The 23,066-nt window shown below is 35.1% G+C and overlaps 1 protein-coding gene across 1 annotated transcript in view; it reads right to left on the bottom strand.

Annotated features, from left to right (window-relative positions):
- The window catches only part of DHX15 (DEAH-box helicase 15), a gene marked incomplete at both ends in the record, with an annotated part of 50,108 nt that overhangs the window by 3,736 nt on the left and 23,306 nt on the right, over window positions 1–23,066 (bottom strand). The window contains 8 exons of the mRNA XM_080697015.1: window positions 2,901–3,023; window positions 5,786–5,977; window positions 6,493–6,601; window positions 7,009–7,158; window positions 8,435–8,521; window positions 13,816–13,983; window positions 18,965–19,183; window positions 20,390–20,549. Coding sequence (XP_080553141.1) covers window positions 2,901–3,023; window positions 5,786–5,977; window positions 6,493–6,601; window positions 7,009–7,158; window positions 8,435–8,521; window positions 13,816–13,983; window positions 18,965–19,183; window positions 20,390–20,549 — 1,208 coding nt within the window. The remainder of the gene's footprint in view (window positions 1–2,900; window positions 3,024–5,785; window positions 5,978–6,492; window positions 6,602–7,008; window positions 7,159–8,434; window positions 8,522–13,815; window positions 13,984–18,964; window positions 19,184–20,389; window positions 20,550–23,066) is intronic.

The following is a 23,066-nucleotide window of genomic DNA, read 5'->3' as shown; positions in this document are numbered from 1 at the left end:
TGGCTGGGGCAGGATATCAAGTTGAAAGTCAGTCTAAGTAACTTAGGGAGATACTAATTTGAAATTAAAAAAAAAAAAAAAAAAAGGACTGGGTATGTAGTTCAGCTACTCCCATTGTTAAAAAAAAAAAAAAAGGTTTAAAAACAAACTTTCAAATGACCATGCCTAAGCTGAAGAGGACTTAAACCTAAAGAGCTTAAAAAGTTTGATTATAATGTGCTTAACATGATTAAACCAATTTACACGCAAAGTTTGAAATAGAAGTGATAAACGTTTACAAAGATATGGGAACTTCCACTCGTGCTTAATAAAAAAGGCCTATGTCTATGCACTTCAAAAATTTTATTACATGTACTACTGACCGATATCTCTATCAATAAATCCTTGATAAGTTTCCAACTAACCCAGTTTTTCTCACCTAAAGAAAGAATTCACCTAAGTATCGTTAAAAAAAAAAAAACTCTTTAAACTGATATCTTAATGTCCCAAAGACAGTCATTATGGAAATTGTATCTTTATACTTCATATATTGTTATGCTAAATAAAAGTGATGATTAAAATGGAAGGGGGGAGGACAAAAATTGGAACCATGTTGATCTTTCTCCAGTTACTATAATATAAACATTTATTTATAGCATATTTTTTTCTCCTAGGTTCTAGGATTCTACCAATTATACAACTTTGTCTTAATAGTTTTATAAACTAACAGATAAACTCTTACACATTAAAAATGGCATGGTCATTTCAGAAATAAGTGTGAGTGGGGGTAGGAAATGCATCTTTGAATTAAAAATATGAAAATGAATTGAAATGTCCAGTAACTAACACATCTAGAATTAAAAATAATTTAAAATATACAAACACTAAAAATAAAGTGGTAATTACATTAGACAAGATAAAACTAGTATCCAACGGTTCTACTGTATTTAATTATTTATTTAATTTATTTATTCAAATTTTTGCAGTACTGGGGATGGAACCCAGGGGCACTCTACTTCCAAGCTACACCCCAGCCCTATTTTTTTTTTTTGAAACAGGGGCTCAATGAGTTGCAAAGGGCCTTGCTAAATAGCTGATCTACTGTATTTCTAAATAAGAAATAACTCAAATAAACTGGAATAACATTTTATTAAAATAAGTCTATCCAGCCGGGCGTGGTGGCGCACACTTGTAATCCCAGCATTCAGGGGGGTGAGAGGTATCGCAGTTCGTGGACAGCCTCAGCTACTTAGTGAGGCCCTCTGCAACTTAGTGAGACCCTGTTTCAAAAATAAAAAAAGAATAAAAAATAGGGCAGGGGTGTGGCTTGGAGGTCAAATGCCCCTGTGTTTCATCCCCAGACCCACAAAAACAGTCTATCCATGCCTAACTATCACCATAAACTATTCTTCAAACTGAAAGCCAAACCATTTATATAATTTTTAAAATCAAACTCTTCCCAACACCTATATCAAAGGTTTCACAAATAACTGAACTTTAATTGTTTTAAGTGTTATTTATGTGTATTAAGATGCTATTTTATCAACTTGATGTTTTAGCTTAACCATGTAATTAACACCATCATCTTCTCTTATAAAGAACACTTTGACCAGTGTCTGAAACATACCTACATTTCATTTACACTTAATGTTTCACTTGGCTTAATAATTAAAAGAAAATATTTCAAGTTTAATAAATGGTAATGAAGCATTCAAATAATACACAATGAACTGGAAAAGACTGGTAATTTAAAAAACTCTTTGTCTAAAGGAGTAACAGTGATTAACGACCAAATAGTCCACCTCTGACCAAGAGGAAGAGTTCTGCCATACAGAAAAAGGCCTAGAATCCAACCAAGGGCTTTTCATCTCCCTGGCCCTAGGAAGACGAAAGCATTTCTTAGAAATCAAACCTTTTTATCTCTTCGATGAATTGATTTCTGTATTTTGTTCCTCATGTAAGTTTTTCTCTTAATTTTGGTAAATGTTTCAATAAAACATACTAACAATAATTTGATCACTGTAACTGTTTCCTCATTTAAATTAAGTGGCAAGAACTTCTGACAGCACTAAATCTTCTGATAAAACAATTCAAAGCCCCAACAACAAGCAGGACATGGTGGTGCACACTTGTAACCCCAGGCACGTGGGAGGCTTAGACAGGAGTATCGCAGGCTTGAGGCTAGTTCTAGCAACTAGTGAGACCCTGTTTCAAAACTAAATTCTGAAATAAAAATCTTTAATTATATTTGTGCTCAAAGAATACATAAAGATAATTTCCTAGATTATTTCTGGGTTAAAGGATATGACCTTTTAAGCAAACATAAAATCTACTTTTCATAATGACTTATCTATATTCTAACCTCCTGTCTGTGACTGTTCCACTAAACTCATTCCCACAAAGGTTAGGAATATTTTTTCTTTAACCTTTAACAATTTTGTATGAAGTGAGAAAATGGTACCTCTTTCAATAATAACGCAGCTTGTGGGTTAGCAGCAGCAACTTTCCCCTTCATGTTTACAGACCACTGCCAAGCCTGACTAAGAACTCTCATCCAAATTTGTTGCTCATTTCTCTATTTTGTTAGTTTTATTTTAAGGTAAAATGCTTTGTATTAGAAGAAATGTTAAAGAGTAATGACTATAAATATAAACCGCCAAAAAAGAATAAAGTATACAAAAATATGAGAAAAGGAAGTATATCATCTTTTGTATTGCAGTAATAAACTTATACATGTCTTTCGTTTTTAATCATCATGTATTTTTTCAGAGTTTTCTTTATAGTCAGTGCTTTCCCTCATTTGTAAAACTGAAAAAAAAATTGCAAATTCTATTTTAAATGCTAGTCAGGCGCTCTTCTACAGGAGTGAGATGAAGAAACACCTTTCGTGCCGTGAGTGCCTCACCCCAACTCTTACTTACTTTGTTTAAAAGCATGGTAGACGTTCAGCAGCGTCAGATGATCTCCATCTATGTGGGCAAATCTCATCTTGGCCTCATCTGCGGCTTTCTTGGCCTCCGTGGGGCGAACAAAACACTGTGGGACTAAACAAGGTTGGTATGGGCCCAACACAAACGCCCATATCGATGAGTCACGCATTCACAGACAGAGGAACAAGGCCTAGCTAGGTCAGTTCACAGAGCATAGGGCAGGGCAGGATGGCCTCCAACTGCATCTTGACTGCACTACCTGGACTGGGTACATCAACACCTACCCACATCTGTAAGACAAGAGGGTTGCAAAGCTACAGAGTACCTGATTATTGTAACTAGGTCTAAAAGTAGGCATCAAAACAGCTATTCTGAAGGCCATCAAGATACTAGAAAGCTCAACTTATTCCAAAAACCAGTGCTGATAGCTCTACCGATAACCAGAATGATGGTGCCAATAGCCTCCTTGTTAATTATAATTTTTCAAAAGGCCATCCATTCAATCCCTGAATGCCCATGAGAATTAGGAAACTACACTTGCCCACTGCAGAACTAAAGCAACTTTGCAACTAGTCTACTGCCACATTTCTATCAAAATTTGCTCCCTAATTCTCTGGCTATTACCAACTGGCAGGTATCACTATTAGCACTGGTGAGCAGAAGCATATGTAAACATAAAAAATATCCAGAAATCTTGGGTTTGATGATAGCAGTAGTGGTGGAAGGTTAAACCGCCCTAGTATTAAGAAAATTCAAAAAGGCTGGGCTATTCAGACTAGTGCTCCAGCATTATAATAAAAAGTAATTAAAGCCCCAAGTTAAAAAATAATAATCTTATTTGAATCAAAACCTCAATAAAAAGCAAAACCCAGTATTTAAAAAGTTGACAATGAGTCTGAAACAGTCATTATTTCAAGGGTCATCAAATTATGTAACCACATTATTGGTTTAGAGCCTCAATATTAATTCACATAAAACTTGTAAGTTATTACAAATTGTGCACTACATTTTTTGAAACACAACTTTCCTTATTTCACTTTAGCAATTCCATAGTCATAAAATGCAGTATAAAATAAATACTTAACAAGCTTGGGACTTTGTCGACACATTTTAAAAGGGCTTAAAACTTTATCAATTAAAAAATCATAAGTTATCAGTTCAGTTAAGATGATAATGGGAATAATTGACAACGAGATCAAATACAGTATCAAATTACTTTCCCATACAGTTCCCCTTTTAGAGAGATGCCAAAGCAGCCAAATAAAGACAACGAACACGATCACAGTAAATATTAAAGTCTTGCTTAATGTAACTGAAGCAAGGTAATTCATAAAAGTACAGAACTTCTCACAGCTGTGAATGTTAATAACTAGCCACCAAAGTTAAGTGGGAATGAGTAAGTCATGTCCCTAAGGCCTCTGATAACGCACCTCAAAACTTCCAGAAAAAACCTAAGTGGCAAACAAAGCGTTATAGGCTCAGCAAGCTGTTTTTGTACCATGATTTCTTCCTTGCTCCCTTATTTTAACATTTTCCCCACAAATGGCCTGTTTCAAACTGCTGAACATAAATGCTTATTCTCTTGCTATTCCAAAGACTACCAACTCTAAAATTCTATATTTACTTAATTCCTATTATAAATAAGATTAAGATGTAACTGCAAGATGATAACCTCATCACACTGACTAGCTTTAAAGGACTAATATTCTAAACTCAACGCTATTATATAGTATGTCTGTATAACATGTTAATTCGTGTCCCATGCTTCCTCTAAAAACTAAAATTGCGGGAGAAATACCACTGTGAAAATCTTACAAAATCTGTAAGAAAGGCAGACAACAACCTACCACCACCTCCGCAAATGAACTACAATTTCATTAAAATGATTCAATACTGCCCTGCCCATCTGCTCTGAGTCTGATCAGTCATAACTCTGCAAGAAAACATTTTAGCTAGTTCTTAAATAAAAATTTCACACCAGTAGAATATACAACATATCTAAACTAAGCCATAATTTTATACTTAGAAACTTTCAATTTGTTTTAAAATTTCATAGATTTGGGTTATTTGTGGCATTAAGTAATCAAGACCAATATACCACTCTGTAATTAGAAGTCAGTTCTCTCCAATACTGAAACTAGTAACAGAATATTTTGATTCTCAGAACATATCTTCTGCTTTTAGCCAAAAGAATCATCATTAACAATATTTCATTTTTTGAAGAATCTAATTTCTAAGTTACTATTTGTTTGTAGTTAAGTTTTGCTAATTAAAAAAACACTATTTCCTCAGCTTAATGTTTCAATTTTCAAAATTTAGCAAGTTTGTCTCTATTTCTTTTACCAACTTTTTCTGCCATTGCAAAAGAATATTCATTATCAGTTTAGACTTTAAGCCTAAAACTACACATTACCTCGTCTAATACTAAATTGAAATTCATATTGGTTTGACTTGTCAGTGGATTATATTTATACATGTAGGAAAGGCTCAGTTTAAATGTATCATAGGCTCACTAAATAGTGCCATGTGCTAGAACAAAGTTCTTCCTGTACTTTCAAGAATAACTTCAAAAATAGCACTAATGGACCTACCAAAGAATTCAGTTACAATTGCATTCAAACTTATTCTTTCTGCAATTTTTACTTGCACTCAAGAGAGCCAATGTTTTACTATTTTTTGTGCACAAAACTTATTTCAGTTTTATAAGGACTATGTCATTATGAAGTTATTTACAAGGTATTTAGGAAACAAAATGAGTTCCTTAAAACCATCTATAATATCCACTATCATACTAAGTATTAAAAAACACAAACAAAAGTGAAGTCCACCCAAACTCTGAAGAGCTGGGCTTTCTTTAGTTCCGTTCCCTCTATTACCTGACAACATAGCAGTAATAGATAGGACCTCATTAGAACAGTTGTAGTCACAACTTGCAATAACCATTTTAGCGAGCTGTGGATCTAGAGGAAACTCTGCCATCATGGATCCCAATTCAGTCAGATCACCATCATCATTTAAAGCAGCCAGATAATTCAAAAGTTCTAGAGCTCTCATCAGAGTTTCAGGAGCTAAGGGAGAAAAAGGCAGTATTTTAGACAAGTGCCTTAAAGGAAGCAAAAATGTGACAAAGCGCAAACCCAAACCATTATAAACAATCTCACTTTTTATAGTAGGCTTAACTTAAAACTTAACTCATCAAACTTAATTACACAGATACAGTAAAAATGAACCACACAAAATTACAAAATTTTCCTACAGTTAAAACTGTCTTTATCTTAAATATACTAAGTAAACGTTAATCCAATGTGTTTATCAAACTACTTTCCCATAAGAAAAATTGGGAAATGCAATTCTCACATTTTCATGCCAAGACGATAATTCAATTAACCTAAAGTCCCAGAATAGCATCTGAAGAATTGGGGGTGGGGATTTGCTCGTGTAATTGTTATCCCTTTTTAGTTCAAATGCTACAACTCATCTTGAAGCATACTGGAAGAAAAAGGTTTAATGCATATAGTGACTAGGATGCTAAAAAATAAGTTTGGTTAAAAGAATTGCTAAAATGTACTTTGAGAAATCATACCTGGTGGATCCATAAAATCAAAATGAACCAAATCATCAATACCAAGTTTCTTCAACTGTAACACAACTGATCCTAAATTAGAACGCAAAATCTCAGGATAGGTGTTATCCTAGCAACAAAACAAAACAAAACAAAAAATTGTATTGGTTACTTTGAATATCCCTTCACCCTCCCTAGAAGAAGGGAATCTGTACATGTGCCCCCCCCCCGCCTCCTCATCTGTTTGCTTTGGCATCACTTGTATACCACGGTCTCAAAGGAGAAAAATTCTTGTGATTGAGAGTAGAGAAAATCAGGCACTTTTATTTGAACTGTCTTTACAATATTCCTAGAGTTTAACCTCAAAACTGAAAAAAGAAAAAAAAAAAAAAAAAAAAACTTCTTTGGTAGATTACACCACAAATCTCACTAAGGGCAAAACTAAGGAGCTTATGGCCCTACAGTGAACAATGTAATTTTCTGGTAACACATTCGATTTAATCTTCCAAACAGGGAGAAAACAGCAATACTCCTTACCTGCATTTCTGTTTTATAAGCTTTCTCTGTGTAAAGTCTGAAGCATTTCCCAGGTCTGGTTCTTCCAGCTCGACCAGCCCTTTGTTGAGCTGAAGCTTTACTAATAGCTGTCACTAAAAGAGATTCAACTCTGATTCGAGGATTATATACCTATCAGAATGGAAATAAAAAGATTCTTTCCTCAGCTAAACACAAAAATGAGTCTGATAGAAACACCTCATGTACACAGTTAATATGAAAGCAAAAAAAAACCCCCAAAACCCCCAAGTAGTGTTATGACCACCATAAACAAGCTACCACAGAATTATCAGTTATTCTCTGGGCCCAACATTCTTTTCAGGCATTCTGACTCCATTATTTGAAAAGACTCAGCTAATCGGAAGAGACTTGTAAATAATGCACAGATGGCTTATATAATTTTTATTCTTCCTTTACTTAACTTCTTTCTACCATGCCAAATAGTGAAGGACTTTTCCTAAAAGAAACCTACAAGCTCTACACCCAAATGTTAAGTCTATCCTAAAACAGTTTTAGTGAAGTGCAATGGCACACACCTGTAAACCCAGTACTTGGGAAGCTGAGACAGGAGGATTAGATTCCAAACCAGTCTCAGTAACTATGAGAATCTAAGCAACTCAGCCAGACTATTTCAAAACAAAAAAAGGGTCTAGTGTTCAGTAGACTGTGTTTGGGTTCAATCTCAATCAATCAATCAATCAATCAATCAATCTCTCTCTCTCTCTCTCTCTCTCTCTCTCTGTTCCTCAATAATACACATTATCTTTTTAATTTAGCTAAGATACACAGTATCTTTTCATTTGGATAAAATGTTTAATGCTTATCACTTTTAAACTAGTATCATTCAAATAGTTTGCCCAGTATACAGTAGAAACTAATGCTGGTGAGTGACTGATCGGCAAGGATTATGGTCCTGTACTTTTCTTACTACCACCATTCTTAAGTGAGCATGGAAGACAAAATACCCATCACCAGCAAGACACTGAAACTGACACCTAAGCAATCCTAAGAGAGAAAAGCCTAGAACTAATCATTAATCATTTAATTTCTGAGAGTCTCATATGGCAGAAATCTGAAAATGACACAAATGAAGATAGAAAAATAATCTTAAGAAATGTTAGCCACCAGATGAATGAGCATTAAAAAATGGCAGGCTTATACTACTTATTTTTTATTTACTTATTTCTGTGGTACTGTGGAATGAATCCATAGGCAATCTATCTTCAAGTTATGCCCCCCAGCCTGATTTTATTTCCTCTTTGGAAACAGGGCCTCTAAGTCAACAAAGTAGGCTTCAAACATGTGATCCTCCTGTTTCAGCCTCCTAAGTACTAGAATTACAAGTGTGCACTACCATGCCCAGTTCACACTACTTTTTAACATCCAACTTATGCACTCAACTAGGTACCTTTTGTTTTGCAAATCCAGGATCAATCACAAACACCACACCATCTATGGTCAAAGAGGTCTCTGCAATGTTAGTTGACACAACCACCTGTTAAAAGATAGCATACACATTAAGTTACACATTAAGTAAAATTAGCATACTATTTGAGATTAGCCACATATACATTTATATTACTCATTAAGTAAAATTAACATGCTATTTGAAATTAGCCACTACTTTCACTGTCACTGACATTAAGTACCACTGTCTGAACCAGTAAATAAACAAAAATTACTTATGCTTTAAAAGACAAATTAAAACTTGAAGTTCAATTTGGCTCACAACAGAAATTCCATTTTCAAGAAGGCCACTGTTTCATATCATTCAAGTACATTACATTTTGATTAAAGCATAGCATCAAAAGATAACATTGATAAAGCAAAACAAAACAAGCACAATTTAGAGAATATTTTTTCAGGCAACATTTATAAAGGACAACTTCATATTTATAGCACAAGAACTCCAAGACCTCATGAACTTAAATGGTACATTGGGGGAAAACCTCAATTTAGAATCCATCATCAGAATCAAATGTGCATGTGTCTTTCAAAAGTGTGCACTCTCAAAACAATGGCATGTACCATGTTACTGCATAAAAAGCAATGGTTAGGAAACATAGTTTTTATTAACAATGAATAAAGTTTAAACAATACAAACAAGTATGTAAGCAGCTGACACTTAAATGAATCAGATAGTCTGCTCTTATAGTTTTTCCAGTCTGTAAGGGAAGATTAAACATGGGTATAAAGTATAAATGATACCAAAGATTTGCTATGAGATTTTAAAAGGATTTCTTTCCACAATGAAGACCAGGAAGGCGTTACTGAGAAAATGACACTTAGGATAGTACTTGAAGGTAAGGTGGTATCTATTCACAGAGAAGAAAAGCACTAGCCATAGAGAGGTCATCTCAGCTAAGGGCATGTGCGTAGGACTGCCAATGAACATATATTTTAAAAAGGCTAATATTCCCATCCATTCCTTTATTTAAAATTTTTTATTTTGTAAATAAAAGTTTAAAATTTATAAATTTTAATGTCGTTAGTATTTTACTTAATAGTAAGTTTTTTACACCTTAGTTGGAGATATCTCAAAACACATGCAGGAAAACCTTGACATTAACAAGCCCTGAGGCATTATGTCAAATCCAAAAAAAACTCTTATTTCATCAGCTAATAGAAGTAACAAGCAAATAGCAAGAAATAAGAGATCATATAGGTCAGTGTTCCTGAAACACATGCTTAGGAACATTTTTTTTTTTTTGAGACTGGGAATTGAACCTAGGGCCATTCTACCTCCAAGCTGTATCTCAGCCCTATATGTAGTTTTTAAATATTGAAACAGTATCTTGCTAGGTTGATGAGTCTCACTACTTGCTGCACCTGTGCCTCATACCTACAATCCTCCCATTTCAGCCTCCCAAGTACTGAAATTTCAAGCATGTGCCACCATGCCCGGCTCTTGGATATTCTGGCTCTTAGGGACATTTATTTATGTTATTTATTTATTTAGATAGTACTAGGGGTGGAACCCAGGGGCTTTTCTACCTCTGGGCTATACTCCCAGACCTATTTTATATTTTATTTGCAAACAGGGTCTCACTAAGTTGCTGAGAGCCTCACTAAGTAGCTGAGGCTGGCTTCAAACCCGTGCGATCCTCGTGTCTCAGCCTCCCAAGCGCAGGGATTACAAGCGTGCGCCACCACGCTCGGCTTCTTAGGGACATTTAGACAATACACAATTTAATTTTTAAAAAGGCATATAAGGTTAACAAGAACCAAGTATAATCTGAGTCTAATATTTTAGAAAGCCAGATTTTTGGTAGTGAAACAATGCATTTAGTGGTAGGTGGCAGAGGTAAAAATCAAAACGAAGTGGGTAATAGTTAATATTCCTCAAATTCAATTTCCTTGTACAATCCTTTACATACCAGACTAGCTGACAAAAGGGCTATATGAAATAAAACAATTGGTTCAGAAATGTCTTGCTCCAAGTCTTCATATATATGCTACCTCCGTACATACCTATTCACAATAAAATTTATGAATTTAAGAGCAATTCTTACAAAAACTGCCAGCATCATTACTGTTGCACTTTGAGTTACCTGAACACAGGTACTGAAATTACTGTGGCAGTCAATCAGATAATAAGTAGTTAATGGATGAGTTCCATATAAATAGCACAGTGGATAGAAGATTCATTCACTAGGCTACTCAGAAAGGGACACAACTAAAAATGTATGAATTATTTATCTCTGGAATTTTCTATTTTTAGACCACAGGTTACTGAACACTTGCGTTATCCTACTTGAATATTGTTTGGACACAGTAATGCATTTATAGATTAAACTAGTCTGGATTTTTATTCCCTAGAGAACTCTGTGGGTTTCTCTAATTTAAAGAAATTAATTTATTTGCTTGTACACTAATCTTCAAATTATGGATCATTAAGTCTCTCTTTAAAACTATAGAACCATCTGTGCAAGGGCCATTTCCCCGAGCAATCTACATTTCGAGCCATATTAATTAGTAAGGTATAAGAAAGCTACAGAAAAACCAGCTATCTGCACAGACAAAATTAATGAAAATTAAGTATTTTAAATCAAAGAATAACTCTTGGATTTTAGTTAGTAACATCAAATCTATAAAAAAAATTTTAAGTCTTAGTTAAGAGGCCAAGGAGAAACAATTTACCAAGGAATAAACTTGAATGTCACTGTAACCCCACTGTAGTTTATGCTAGACCAAATACCTGAATACACTTAAAAAAGTATCAAAGCAGGTAAAAAACATCCTCATATAAATAATGTACTGCACTGTTTAAAACTTGAAATACCATACAAATAGTACTATGTTGGAAGTCTACATAAAAGTAAAACAATAAACTACTTATAAAACAGATGCTACTTATCAAGTAGCCAAACATTTATCAATTTTAACGTTTAACGTAGCCCATACTTTACATTTATATAGCAGTTCTATGCTATTATCCTTGTATTAGAAAAAAATAATTTAGCAAATTTATGGGGGGGGGGTTGTTTGTTTTTTTGTGGTGCTGGGAATGGAACCCAGGGGCTTTCTACCTTCAGGCTACACTCCCAGACCTATTTTCTATTTTATTTGGATACAGGGTCTCACTAAGTTGCTGAGACCCTAAGTAGTTGAGGCTGGCTTCAAACCTGTGCAACCCTCCTACCTCAGCCTCCCAAGTACTGGGGTAACCACACTTGATGTCAAGTTGTTTTATACAAACAAAACTAAAGAAAGCAGAGTATATCTCTAAATGTTCCTTTGTAATTTTAAAACAATTATGAATATCAGATTTAGTGATGATATTCATAATTATTTTCTAATATTCAGGAAAGTTTCATTCTAGTAACTGGCCCAGTAATCGAGCAGAATCGAGCCTTAGCCCTTTGCCTTTTACATTCTAAATGTAAATGTAAGAATATTATAAAATCTGTAGCCTTTAAACAAAGGAAAAAAAAAAAAACCAGCAGTCAAATGGCACTTTGTATGTGTGTTCTCCAGGACCCACTCACTTTCCCCCAAATAACCTATGTGTGCTATATTCTCACCCCTTCTCTCTATGGCCCCAGGGTCCCCAGTCCTCTTTACCGGGGACCTCTAAATAGGCCCGCCAGCCACTGGGCGTGCTACCCAGTGCTTGGACAAAGCACATTCAACCTAGCCCAGTGTATCAGCTGATATGGTCCTTTTCATTCCGGCAGCCATCCTGGCCGACAAAGAAAACACATGACATGATGTTGAGATCCTCTTCTATGAGCAAGCCCTGTACAAAAATCTTTAATTTGTGCTTACACATGCTAGTCCTGAGTATGTTTCTCCCCATTATGAGAAAGATGTACTAACAGCAAAAATCCTCCCGTACTCTGCCTGAAACCACTCAGGAAGGTGATAACATTCCTCCTCTCAAACTCGTAAGCAAGAATTCTCAGATTTGCTCAACGAAGCACCACCAATGGATGGGGAAGTGTCACTGTGGCCCTTGGCTTAGAGCTAAAAGCCTAAGATGGACTCGCAAATTGAGCACTCAGCCACTGCTGACCAAATCTTTTCCGTAAGAAAAAAATTTCACCATCCTTGAGATTTACAACCCAAGTAAAAGAAGCAAAAACAAACAAAAACCAACCAATCAACTAAACCACCAAACAAATTACTTAAACCTAGTCCATAAGTTAAATTTTAGAGGCTAAAAAATGTACCATATTGAACTGGTACCAAACTGAACATTAATTTTCAATGTACCAATAATCAACAGCTCTCATAAAATGTTAATGTGTGGAACCATCCATGTCAAAGCAGCTCAATATGAAACAATGGACAAAAGTGGCAAATTTTTCTGTACCCCAACTTCATACAATGAAAACCGAACACATTTTTAAAATAAAAACAAATGTAGATGAAAAATGTGCACATAATTTCAAAAGAAATTACTACATGGAGGATGTATTAATTCCTCTGTCCTATAGAAATGCTTAGTAAATAGCATATATGTGTGTGTATTTAACCTCCATCAATGCATTATATTAAAGTAACTAGGTTCCTAGGCATCAAGTTCTTTCCAGCCAATATATCAACTTCAAAATTGTACACTAAAGAGCTGGGCGTGGTGGGGCACACTTGTAATCCCAGCATTCTGGAGGCTGAGACGGTAGGATAGCGATTCACAGACAGCCTCAGCTACTTAGTAAAGCCCTCTACAACTAGTGAGACCCTGCTTCAAAATAAAGAATAAAAAAATAGGGCAGAAAGTGTGTGTGTGTGTGTGGGGGGGTAGCTCAGAGGTTGAATGCCCAGCTCAGAGGTTCCACCCCCAGACCCACAAAAAAAAAAGAATAAAAATAAAAAAATAAAATTGTACACTAAAGATATCACTCAAAATATCAAGTCTTGCTCCCAAAAGTCCAGAAAGCAATGTAAAAGGCACAAAAGATTTTAACAAACCCTAGAAAGTGCTCAGGCAGCTGGCAACCTTCCCCTTCTCTTCCACCCTAATCCATCTTCCATTTGCAAGGAGAAATGGCATATGTGGAAGAAAGCTGTGTACTTTCATCTCCTAGGTCAAAAGTAAGCAGAAGCCCCTGCCATTACACTTCTATAAAATCTACTTATCTAAGGCAGCTTATTTTGTTGTATACAATTCAAATCACAACTGCCCAAAACTAATTTATAACCAATCATATTTTGGTTATCTCACAAGTCTTTTAATATTAAATGTTATAAAGGGTTGGGGGAGTCAGAACACTCCTGGTTCAATTCCTATTACCACTAGATAAATAAATGAATTAACACAAATAAATAAAACATTTCTAATGTTACCTTTCTTCCAATTGCTCCATTCTGTTTTTTTGGAGGTGGAGGTTCAAAAATGCGTTGCTGCTGCTGGGGTGGAAGTGTTGAGTACAACGGAATGATCTTAATGTCGCCAACTTCAGGACCCAAGTCATCAACCTCACGCTTTATTCTTTTACAGGCTTCATCAATTTCCTACAAAAGAAAAGTTTTGAGCCTAAAAACAAAAAATACTGTAACATTTTAAGAACTGAGTTTTCATAATTCCACCTCTATGCATTATTTTCTGTATGCAATATCAATACCCTCTTTTCAATTTAGTAACCAAAAGCAATTTAGCAAATTTCAATGGGGTTTCCAAAGTCACCTAAAAACTAATTTCTGTATTCAACTGACTATGTAACTAACTTATTTGCATTCCACACCCATTTTCTTGAAGAGTCAGATTTCCTAATTAATTCTCAACAAATTGTACTAAAATTGAAATTTCTCACCCAGGAATATTTAACTACACTCATGACCTTTTCAATTTTCACAATCTAACAGGAATTGATGTGCTAGATATTTTAAATAAGCCAATTAGGCTTTAATGTCACGTATCACTAATGCAATTATATGGAAGATTTGCTTCATTGTGCCTAATGAGAACAAACACCTTTACAATATCAACATAGATATTTAAGAACTAGGCTAACCCAAATGTCTAGAGAGTAGCATCAAAATTTCCCCTAGCACAGAAAACTACTGCAATGTTTTCATTCAAATCAAAATTTTAAAGAAACATAAAATTTTGAGAGGGAGAAAAGAATGGCAGCTATGGGGGTAGCAATGGGATTTAAAAACAGAGGGGAGAGTGGACAATGGACAAATACCTCTGAATGTCCCAATCAAAGGGGGGGGGTTTTTGAGGTAAATTGATTTTATATTAAGCTAAAGCTATTTTCATTAAAATGATTCTAAAAGTACAGCTTTCTGTGTTGAAGACAAAGTTCGTGGGTACAATAAAAAAAATCTTTTAAACATAATCTTATTGTTACTTAAGAAAACTATTATTTGACTCAAAAACTGCCACTAGAAAATCCCTATCAAAATTTGGTGTGGACTGTTTCCTTTTAATCTCAAGGCTCCAAAAGAAATCGAAAACAAATGCTATTTATCAAAATAATAATAAAAAAAACACTAACAAAGAAAAGGAGTACTTTTTTTTTTAAAAAAGTTGCTTTCAAAAGCTCTAGATGAGAATGCCCCCTGCTGGCATGCAAGTACAAAATTAAGATCTCTACAAAATTAAGATTAAAAATTTGAATGTAAATACAAAACCAGGTTTCCAATATTTATCTATAATTTGATAAATTTACCAAATACAAAATGGAAAATAAGTGGTCAAAGGCACCTAAGTTCCAGATTTCATATACTAAAAAACACATTCCCAAATCATACATTTGTTTTAAGATTGCAGTTACTTAAGATGATAATTCCAACTTTCTATGGGACTAGACTTCTCAATGTTAAGCATGTATGGGTTAAAACAAAGTTGATGAGGATAAGAGTTATATAAACACATCCTCTAAACTACAAAGAAAAAAAGTGCTTATCACTTATGTTTTTATATAAACAAGATTCTAAATGGTTTCAAAATTTTCCTTTTGAGTTTCAGTAACTTCTGGTGTCAATCTTCTCTGTTCAGAATGCCACAAAACCCATCTACATTCATCAGAACATAAACACAGAAATAAATGGAAGGTTCTTTCCAATCAGCAGTCATTTACTCAGTCATTAGTGATGAATGCAACAGTGAGAATTAAGACAGAAAATTTCATTAAGACAAGTTCAGGAGTTTCTGGTTTGAGGAAAGACTTTCATTTCCAAAAGCACCAACAGATGTAAGTAAATTAATTTGGACTTTACCTATGAACTAACTTAATGCATGTTGACAAAGAATTTTACTAAGCAAGATTAAAGAAAAAAGAATGTGTTGCTTACTAAATGAAAAATCACTTATAATAAACAACTGGCATTTCAATTATGATTCTCTTACCTAATTCAGCAGTGTAGCTTCCCTAAGCATCTCTACTTGGCAACATAATTTTAATGGTAAGTCCAGTTTTGTTTTTTTGTGGTACTGGGATGGAACCCAGGGGCATTCTACCTCTGAGCTACACCCACCAGCCCTATTTTTAATTGAGTCTCAATGAGTTGCAAAGGGCTTCACTAAGTAGTAGCTGAGGCTATTTTCAAAGTGGAATCCTCCTGTCTCAGCCTCTCAAATGCTGGTATTACAAGCATGCACCACCACACCCGGCTCTAGGTCCAAGGCTTTATAAAATAGTGTAGTGCCCTTCTAGAATTCAAATATTTCACCAACTTAAACTGGACTTCTTCCCTCACAATTAAACTCAGATGACAACAGAAACGCTATTGCTTAAGTGGTCAAAATAATAATGTCTTAAAAGTAAACTTTCAAGTTTCATGAGATCACATTTCCTTCTTTTGCACCTATATAACTTAGGACTGTCAGTATACAAACTGCACCAAGTTGACGCGGAGAAAAACCTTTCAGGTCGCCAATATGAGGCCAACTGATACTTCCAATAGAATATGTATATGCTTGGTTATCTGAACATTATGACTATTTTAATAAGTTCAGGAAAAAAATACTTGCACTCTGTAGACATGAGAAAATATAGAGAATGGGCACAAGAGGACAAAACACCTCAATAACGTTGATAATGTGAAATGGCATAAATGTTATGCCATCAAAAAGAATTTGGTACTCTTCCTTACAAAGTATACGGAAACTTTCCATTCAAAACACCTAAAAAAGGATGACCAGTACCAAAAGAGGCTGTTTGGAAAACTGAATTCCTAACACACTTTATTTCTGAAAAAGCAAGTTAAATTCTCCACAGAGAATGACTTTGCACTTCCCACCCCCACAGGACATTAGGCAATGTCTGAAGATGTCTTTGGTTTTCACAACCAAGGAAGTACTACTGAATCTGATGGGTAGAGGCTAGGGATGACAAATGCTCTAGGATACACAAGGCATCCCAAAACACAAACCCTGCACTACACAAAGAAAACCATGGCTAAAAGGAAACAAATTACAAATCATAAGGACAATCTAGAAGAAAACCAAGGACAAAACTTATTTAACAATTACAGCTTTCAACTTCAATGGCATGTGCTAAAGTATTATAAACATCCTTGTTGAATGTGAACACAAAAGTTTACATTCCAGTGCAGCGAGGCAGTCCACGGAAGACCTTTAGTTACATGACAGACTAGAACAAATTTCCCTCAATATTTTTAGGGTGCCATCAATGTATCAAAGGCTAAAATACTTCTAGGAAGGAGTGACAATCCTCAAGCTAAGTGATAATCTGAAGATGCAGATTCCTATATTTCATCTCTAAATTTTATGTATCTCAGCAAGTTTAAAACAGACAAGAACTTGCTTTGTTTTAAAGAACTCTCTTCCCTCAATTCCTGTATTTCATCCCCAAATTTCATGTATGTCAGCAAGTTTAGAATAGAGACAAGAAGTTGCTTTGTCTGAAAGAATTCCTCTCTCAAGCAGGCAATCCACCAATCCTGATAAAAAAAAAAAAAAGTTCCAGAACAGGAGACGAAGCGTTTACTCCCTAATGTCCCCAAACATGTTAAGCTCTGCCTGCATTCACATACCATCTCAGTTACATATTCTTCTGTCCACAGACCACCATTTAAAAATGTTAAAATAATTATTAATTGGTGGCCATGCAAACACAAAAATGGGAGGTGGGTCAGCAATGCAGTTATTTAAACCTAAATTAGTATTCTATAAAATTCAAAAATCAATCCCTCCTCCACTTGTCACCTTTCAATGCTCAAACCCCCATTACTTTTTTCCCTATTTTTTTGTGGTACTGGGAATGGAACTAAGGAGCACTCTACCTCTGAGCTACACCCCACCCCTAATTTTTTAATTGATTTTGAAACAGAGTCTCGCTGAGTTACAACAATCCTGAGTAGTTGAGGCTGGCCGTGAAACTGTGATCCTCCTGTCTCAGCCTCCCAAATGCTGGGATTACAAGCCACCATGCCCAGCTCCAGAAACCCCATTTCTTAATGGCTACTATAGTTAAGAAAACAAACCAGAATGTTTCCAGCATTACAAAAAACTCTACTGGACTACACTGGTCTAGAACCCTACCACTCAACCTGGAGAGAAGAAGGGACTATCAGGATGCTTTTTAGAAAAGTAGATTATAATGATTCACTCAATCAGAATCTGCATGTTTTCTAAGTAATTTGCATGTATATTAGCTTCAGGAGCATATTCTAGAAAATTCACAAAGCCCAATACAACAAAAGAAAAGCTTTAAGAAACCCTTCAGCATAAAACATTCTCTAAAACTGTTTTATCCAAATAGTTTATCCTCAACTTATCTAGCCACACTGGAGAATTTCACAAAATATTTAGAGACACCTTAACTGGAAAAACACAAAATACTACACCCATGATTTAAACTTAAAAATGAGGTAGGTTCCCTCGCCCCTTTTGGTGTACACACTAGGAATTGAACCCAGGGGGTTCTACCTCTGAAATACACCTCCAGCCCTTTTTATTTTGAAACAGGGTCTTGCTAAAATGTTGAGGCGGGCCTCCAGCCTGCAATTCTGTCTCAGCCTCCTAAGGACTGGGATTACAGGCATGTGCTACCATATCCAGCTAAAAACAAGGATAAATTCTAACAAAAACATATTTCAATCTTCAGTGTGCAAATAAAGACAAAACAAAATCCCAGTGTGCCGATTATCGATGGGCACTCAAATTCACTCACAAGCTAAATAACTGATGAGAACTGCCTGATTTCAAAGCAGCTGTGATGGAAAATTATGTATCAGTTAAATACCACTTACAGCGTGAGCCTCTCCAAAGTGAAGATACTAAAACTAAATCTTGAAATACTAAAAGCACTTAATGATTTTAGAATAATTAACTAAACATAAGCACGAGTGGGTTTAAAAAGGTATTTTTAAGAGTATGTAGATAAAAGACTTACTACATACTTTATATGCTACATCAGGTTGAAAAATACCTTCATATATATGCCAAGTTGTTGAGTTTTAAAAGTTGCTATATATTAGAAATACAACAAAGGTTAAACCATGAGGCAAATAATGGCTATACCTCTTGACCAGTTAAGAAGAGTAGAAGATCTCCCTCCTCCTCTTCACACATATGTATCTGGATCACTGTTCGAATTGCTGCTTCCAGATAATCTCTCTCTGGTTCTGGAGTATAAAAGATCTCAACAGGATGTGTACGGCCAGGAATAGTTAATAAAGGACAATTATCAAAGTATATCTGGAATTTTCCTGCATCTAGAGTAGCACTCATAACTATGACCTGAAAGAAAACAGCAAATTATTCAGGTTGTCTTTATGGGTTCTTACTTATTTACTGTTCTATACACATAGCTATAACAAACCCTATAAAAATCTAAACAAACTTATTAAAATGCAAGCAAAGGCTGAGGTCAAAGTTAATTTACATTCAAAATTACTTAAAAATATCCAAGCAATAAACAATTAAATCCATCTTCATGAACCAACACCAAACCAAAGTTTTTAAGATTACCTATGTGAAAAGATATTAAAACAACTTTCCAGATAAGAAAAAGGAAATGTATAATTAATTACACTGTACCAGAGGTAAATTTTCTTCCTTCTTCCAAATCATTTTTAATGAGTACAACCTGTTTTATAAGTTCCTAAAATAAGCAAGGATCTTCACTGGTATTGTACAAAGTTAAAGCAAAAAGGTTGGTCAACTACAGGGCCACATCATTGTGTAGCCGCCCCCCATGTATTATATGAACCACTAAAATTTACTAGGATTCGATTCCTTTATAAGACTTTTCCTAGAGTTATTAATTTCTACTTCTCATTTTTTGGTATCAGGGATTGAATTTAAGGAGATTTTACCTCTGAGCTAATCCCCTATACCTTTTTTTTTTTTTTTTTGAAACAGGGACTCACATGAGGTCTAAGTTACTGAGACTGGCCTAGAACCTGGGATCCTGTCTCAGCCTCCCAAGTTCTGAGATTACAGGCATGCACCACAATGCCTGGCTTAATTCCTACTTGAAGTAAAGTTTCTACCTAAACTCTTGACAGGTTATCAATAGTGCAAGTGATACAGAAAAGTAGAAAACATCAAGATAGAAAGCGAGAGTATTTTAGGAGCCAACTGTCCTGGGTGTGTTTGTGCTGGAACAAGGACACTGATCTGAAGGACAAAGATTTGATCCTTAAATAAAGGTGGTCTCTATACTGAATGAAGAGTAGGATAAGAAGCATAATCACAAAAATAAAGATGCTCTTAAACACTACAAAAGAGTTGGGTGGTAAGAATACATTACAAAGAAAGAGGAGAAATATAGTAAAAAATGTATTGCTACAAAGCATTGCAAAGTAGATAAAACACAGCATTGGTACTTGGATGCTTCTTATACTGGTTATTTTTTAAATAGCTGAGACGTCACCAGCAAATATCCCCCACTTTTATGCAAGCACACACAATGAACTAAATGGGTAAAGAAAATTACCTTACCTTTAAATCTGATCTCTGCCTTACAACTTCCTTCAGAACACCCATGAGAATATCGGTAGCTAGTGTTCTTTCATGAGCCTCATCAAGAATGATCACACCGTAACGTTCTAGGAGGGGATCATTCATAGCTTCACGAAGTAACATCCCATCAGTCATATACCTATAAAGACATTAAACAGAATTAAAACTTTTTCCCAAAATAAATGTTTCATAATCAACTATAAAATTAAGCTTCAATAAATTTCTTAAGAGTATATACTAAATAAGATACACTTCTGATTATGGAATATAATGATCAAAGGCCAAAGCCAATTTCAATACTTAAGTAAACAAATTTCTTTAAAGAAATTTTTGAGCATACTAATAGTCAACCTGCAAACTGAAACCAATGAACTATTTTCAGTTGCTCTGTGACATGACAACACTGAAACAGTACCATATCTCAATGTACATTTTAAAATAGAGCAGTCTTAGTTTTTAACTTAGTAATCTAATAGGCTCTTGGTTCAAAGGGCAGACAGACCATGTGTTTATTTTGTCCCCCAACTTTAAACAATGAAAAGGCTCTACAGTAGCATAGAAGAATTCAGTTATAAAGGCTCTGGGACTGATCAGCAGAAACATCAGCACTATGGAAATACTAATTAAAAAATAAAGAGCAAATAACATCAAAATGAGCAATGAACTCTAATAAAGAAAAACAAGGTTAGAAATGGCTCAAGAAAATGAAGTTAACATGGCATCTAGCCATCACAGTAGAGAAACCATGAAGATCAGGGGTGGTTTGTAGAACAATGTATGGGTCAGTCATCTCTGGTCCATTCTACTCTGGCTACTGCTGCCAGTAATACAAAACTATCTTTAGTTTGGCACCAGAAGAAAACACAGTACGCTTTTAAATGTCAAAGTCACAGTTCATTCAGTAAATAATAGCCTGTGATTTTAATTTACAAATTTGAAAGCAGTATAAAAAAATCTGAAACCACTTTTATGACTTCATTTTTGGCTCTTTTCATGATTAGTCTAACCTAATCGTTCATGAACCAACTTGATATTTTTAGCTAATGCCATCTGTTGGAGCAATGATTTGAGCAAATTGACAGTGCACAAGAGAAGTGAATCTCTTTCACCTAAACTCAATTCTAAATTTTAATAAAACTTTACGCAAACAAATCCATTTTGTTGCCATTTATGTTTCTTCTACTTTGGTGTTATTTAAAAAAAAATCAACAACTGCATCACCTGCAACATTATTTTACGTAAGACCACGAAAGAAAAACATTACCAATTAAAGGATGACTCAATGCCTTAAGGACAGTCCAGCAGTGCATGAATCAGTGGCAATAAATATAGCCCTCTAGATGCATTGGAATTTTTTTAATCTATTTGAGGAAATTTACCAGTATCTGTCTTCAGATGTATTACTGACATGATAGGCAATCCTCTTGCATATTATCTCGGTAACAAAATATAAATCTACTTGTGGGCAACTTTCTTAGCTTCAACAGAACTCATTTTGGTTTTGCAGGACAGAAAAAGTGGATCAGTTACACTTTCAACATTATTAAATTTATAGCTTACTACTCTTCTCTCAACCTTCCTAAATGCGCAATAACTTCATTTCAACAAGAAATCCTAGCATAGTATTTCGAAGGCATTTTAATGAACAAACAATATGTAGTCCCAACAATCCTCACTGCTAATTTGAATTGTCATGACAATATGTAGAGTTCAGATCATATTCAAGCATTCATAGGCAATGGCAACCACTGAACTGCCACCAATTACAATTGTAACATATATCCCAATTTATTTATTATATGTACTAAGTGAAATGAGTAAAATGGTCACTGAACTCAAGCCCCGTTTTCTCCCCCGACCTCCCACCTCCGGCAGTACTGGGGATGGAACCCAGGTGCATTCTACCTCTGAGCAACACCCTCAGCCCTACTTTTTCTTCTTTATTTTGAAACAGAGTCTCAGCTGAGTTGCAAAGGACCTAAGTAGCTGAGGCTGTATACAAACCTATCCTCCTGTCTCAGGCTCCCAAATGCTGGGATTACAAACATGTGCCACCATGCCTGGCTCTTCAAGCCCGTTTTTCAGATTCCAGAGACAACTCTTAATGCTTCCTCAACATTAATTTGATCACCACCAGTAATCTAAACTATGAGATGCTACAGGAAGACATCTCGGCATTATCATTTAATACGTGAAGTTTGCTGCCTATACAAGAGTTTTTAAAAAACAACAGTTTAAAACTTAGGCCTCTTACTATAGTCAAATGTGTTTCTTCTCCAGTGAAAACACTTGAATAGTAACAGTTAACTTTTCCAGTCTTAAAACCCATTAAACAGCTAAAACTTGATAATACACTGTACTGATTTCTAATCTTGGGTCCCTCCCAAACTAGTATACTCTCCTTCAAGGAGTCAGAAAAATGAATAAATTGTATGTCATATATAGGAACAAAAAGGTAGTGGAAGATGCGTCCCAGGTCCTAATCTCCAGTGCCCATGAACATGATCTTATTAAAAAACAAGACTGTTGCAGATGTCCTTTAACTTCAGTTGAGGAACATCCTGCATCTGTGTTGCTCCCTAAATCCAACAAAAGTTTTCCTCATGAAAACAAAGGGGAATCTGAGACACAAAGAAGCCATGAAAGATGGAGGCTG

Source organism: Muscardinus avellanarius (genome assembly GCF_963383645.1).
Source record: "Muscardinus avellanarius genome assembly, chromosome: 6".
Classification (NCBI taxonomy): domain Eukaryota; kingdom Metazoa; phylum Chordata; class Mammalia; order Rodentia; family Gliridae; genus Muscardinus; species Muscardinus avellanarius.
Note: the sequence above shows the minus strand (reverse complement) of the source record. Positions and strands in the feature narration are given on the sequence as shown.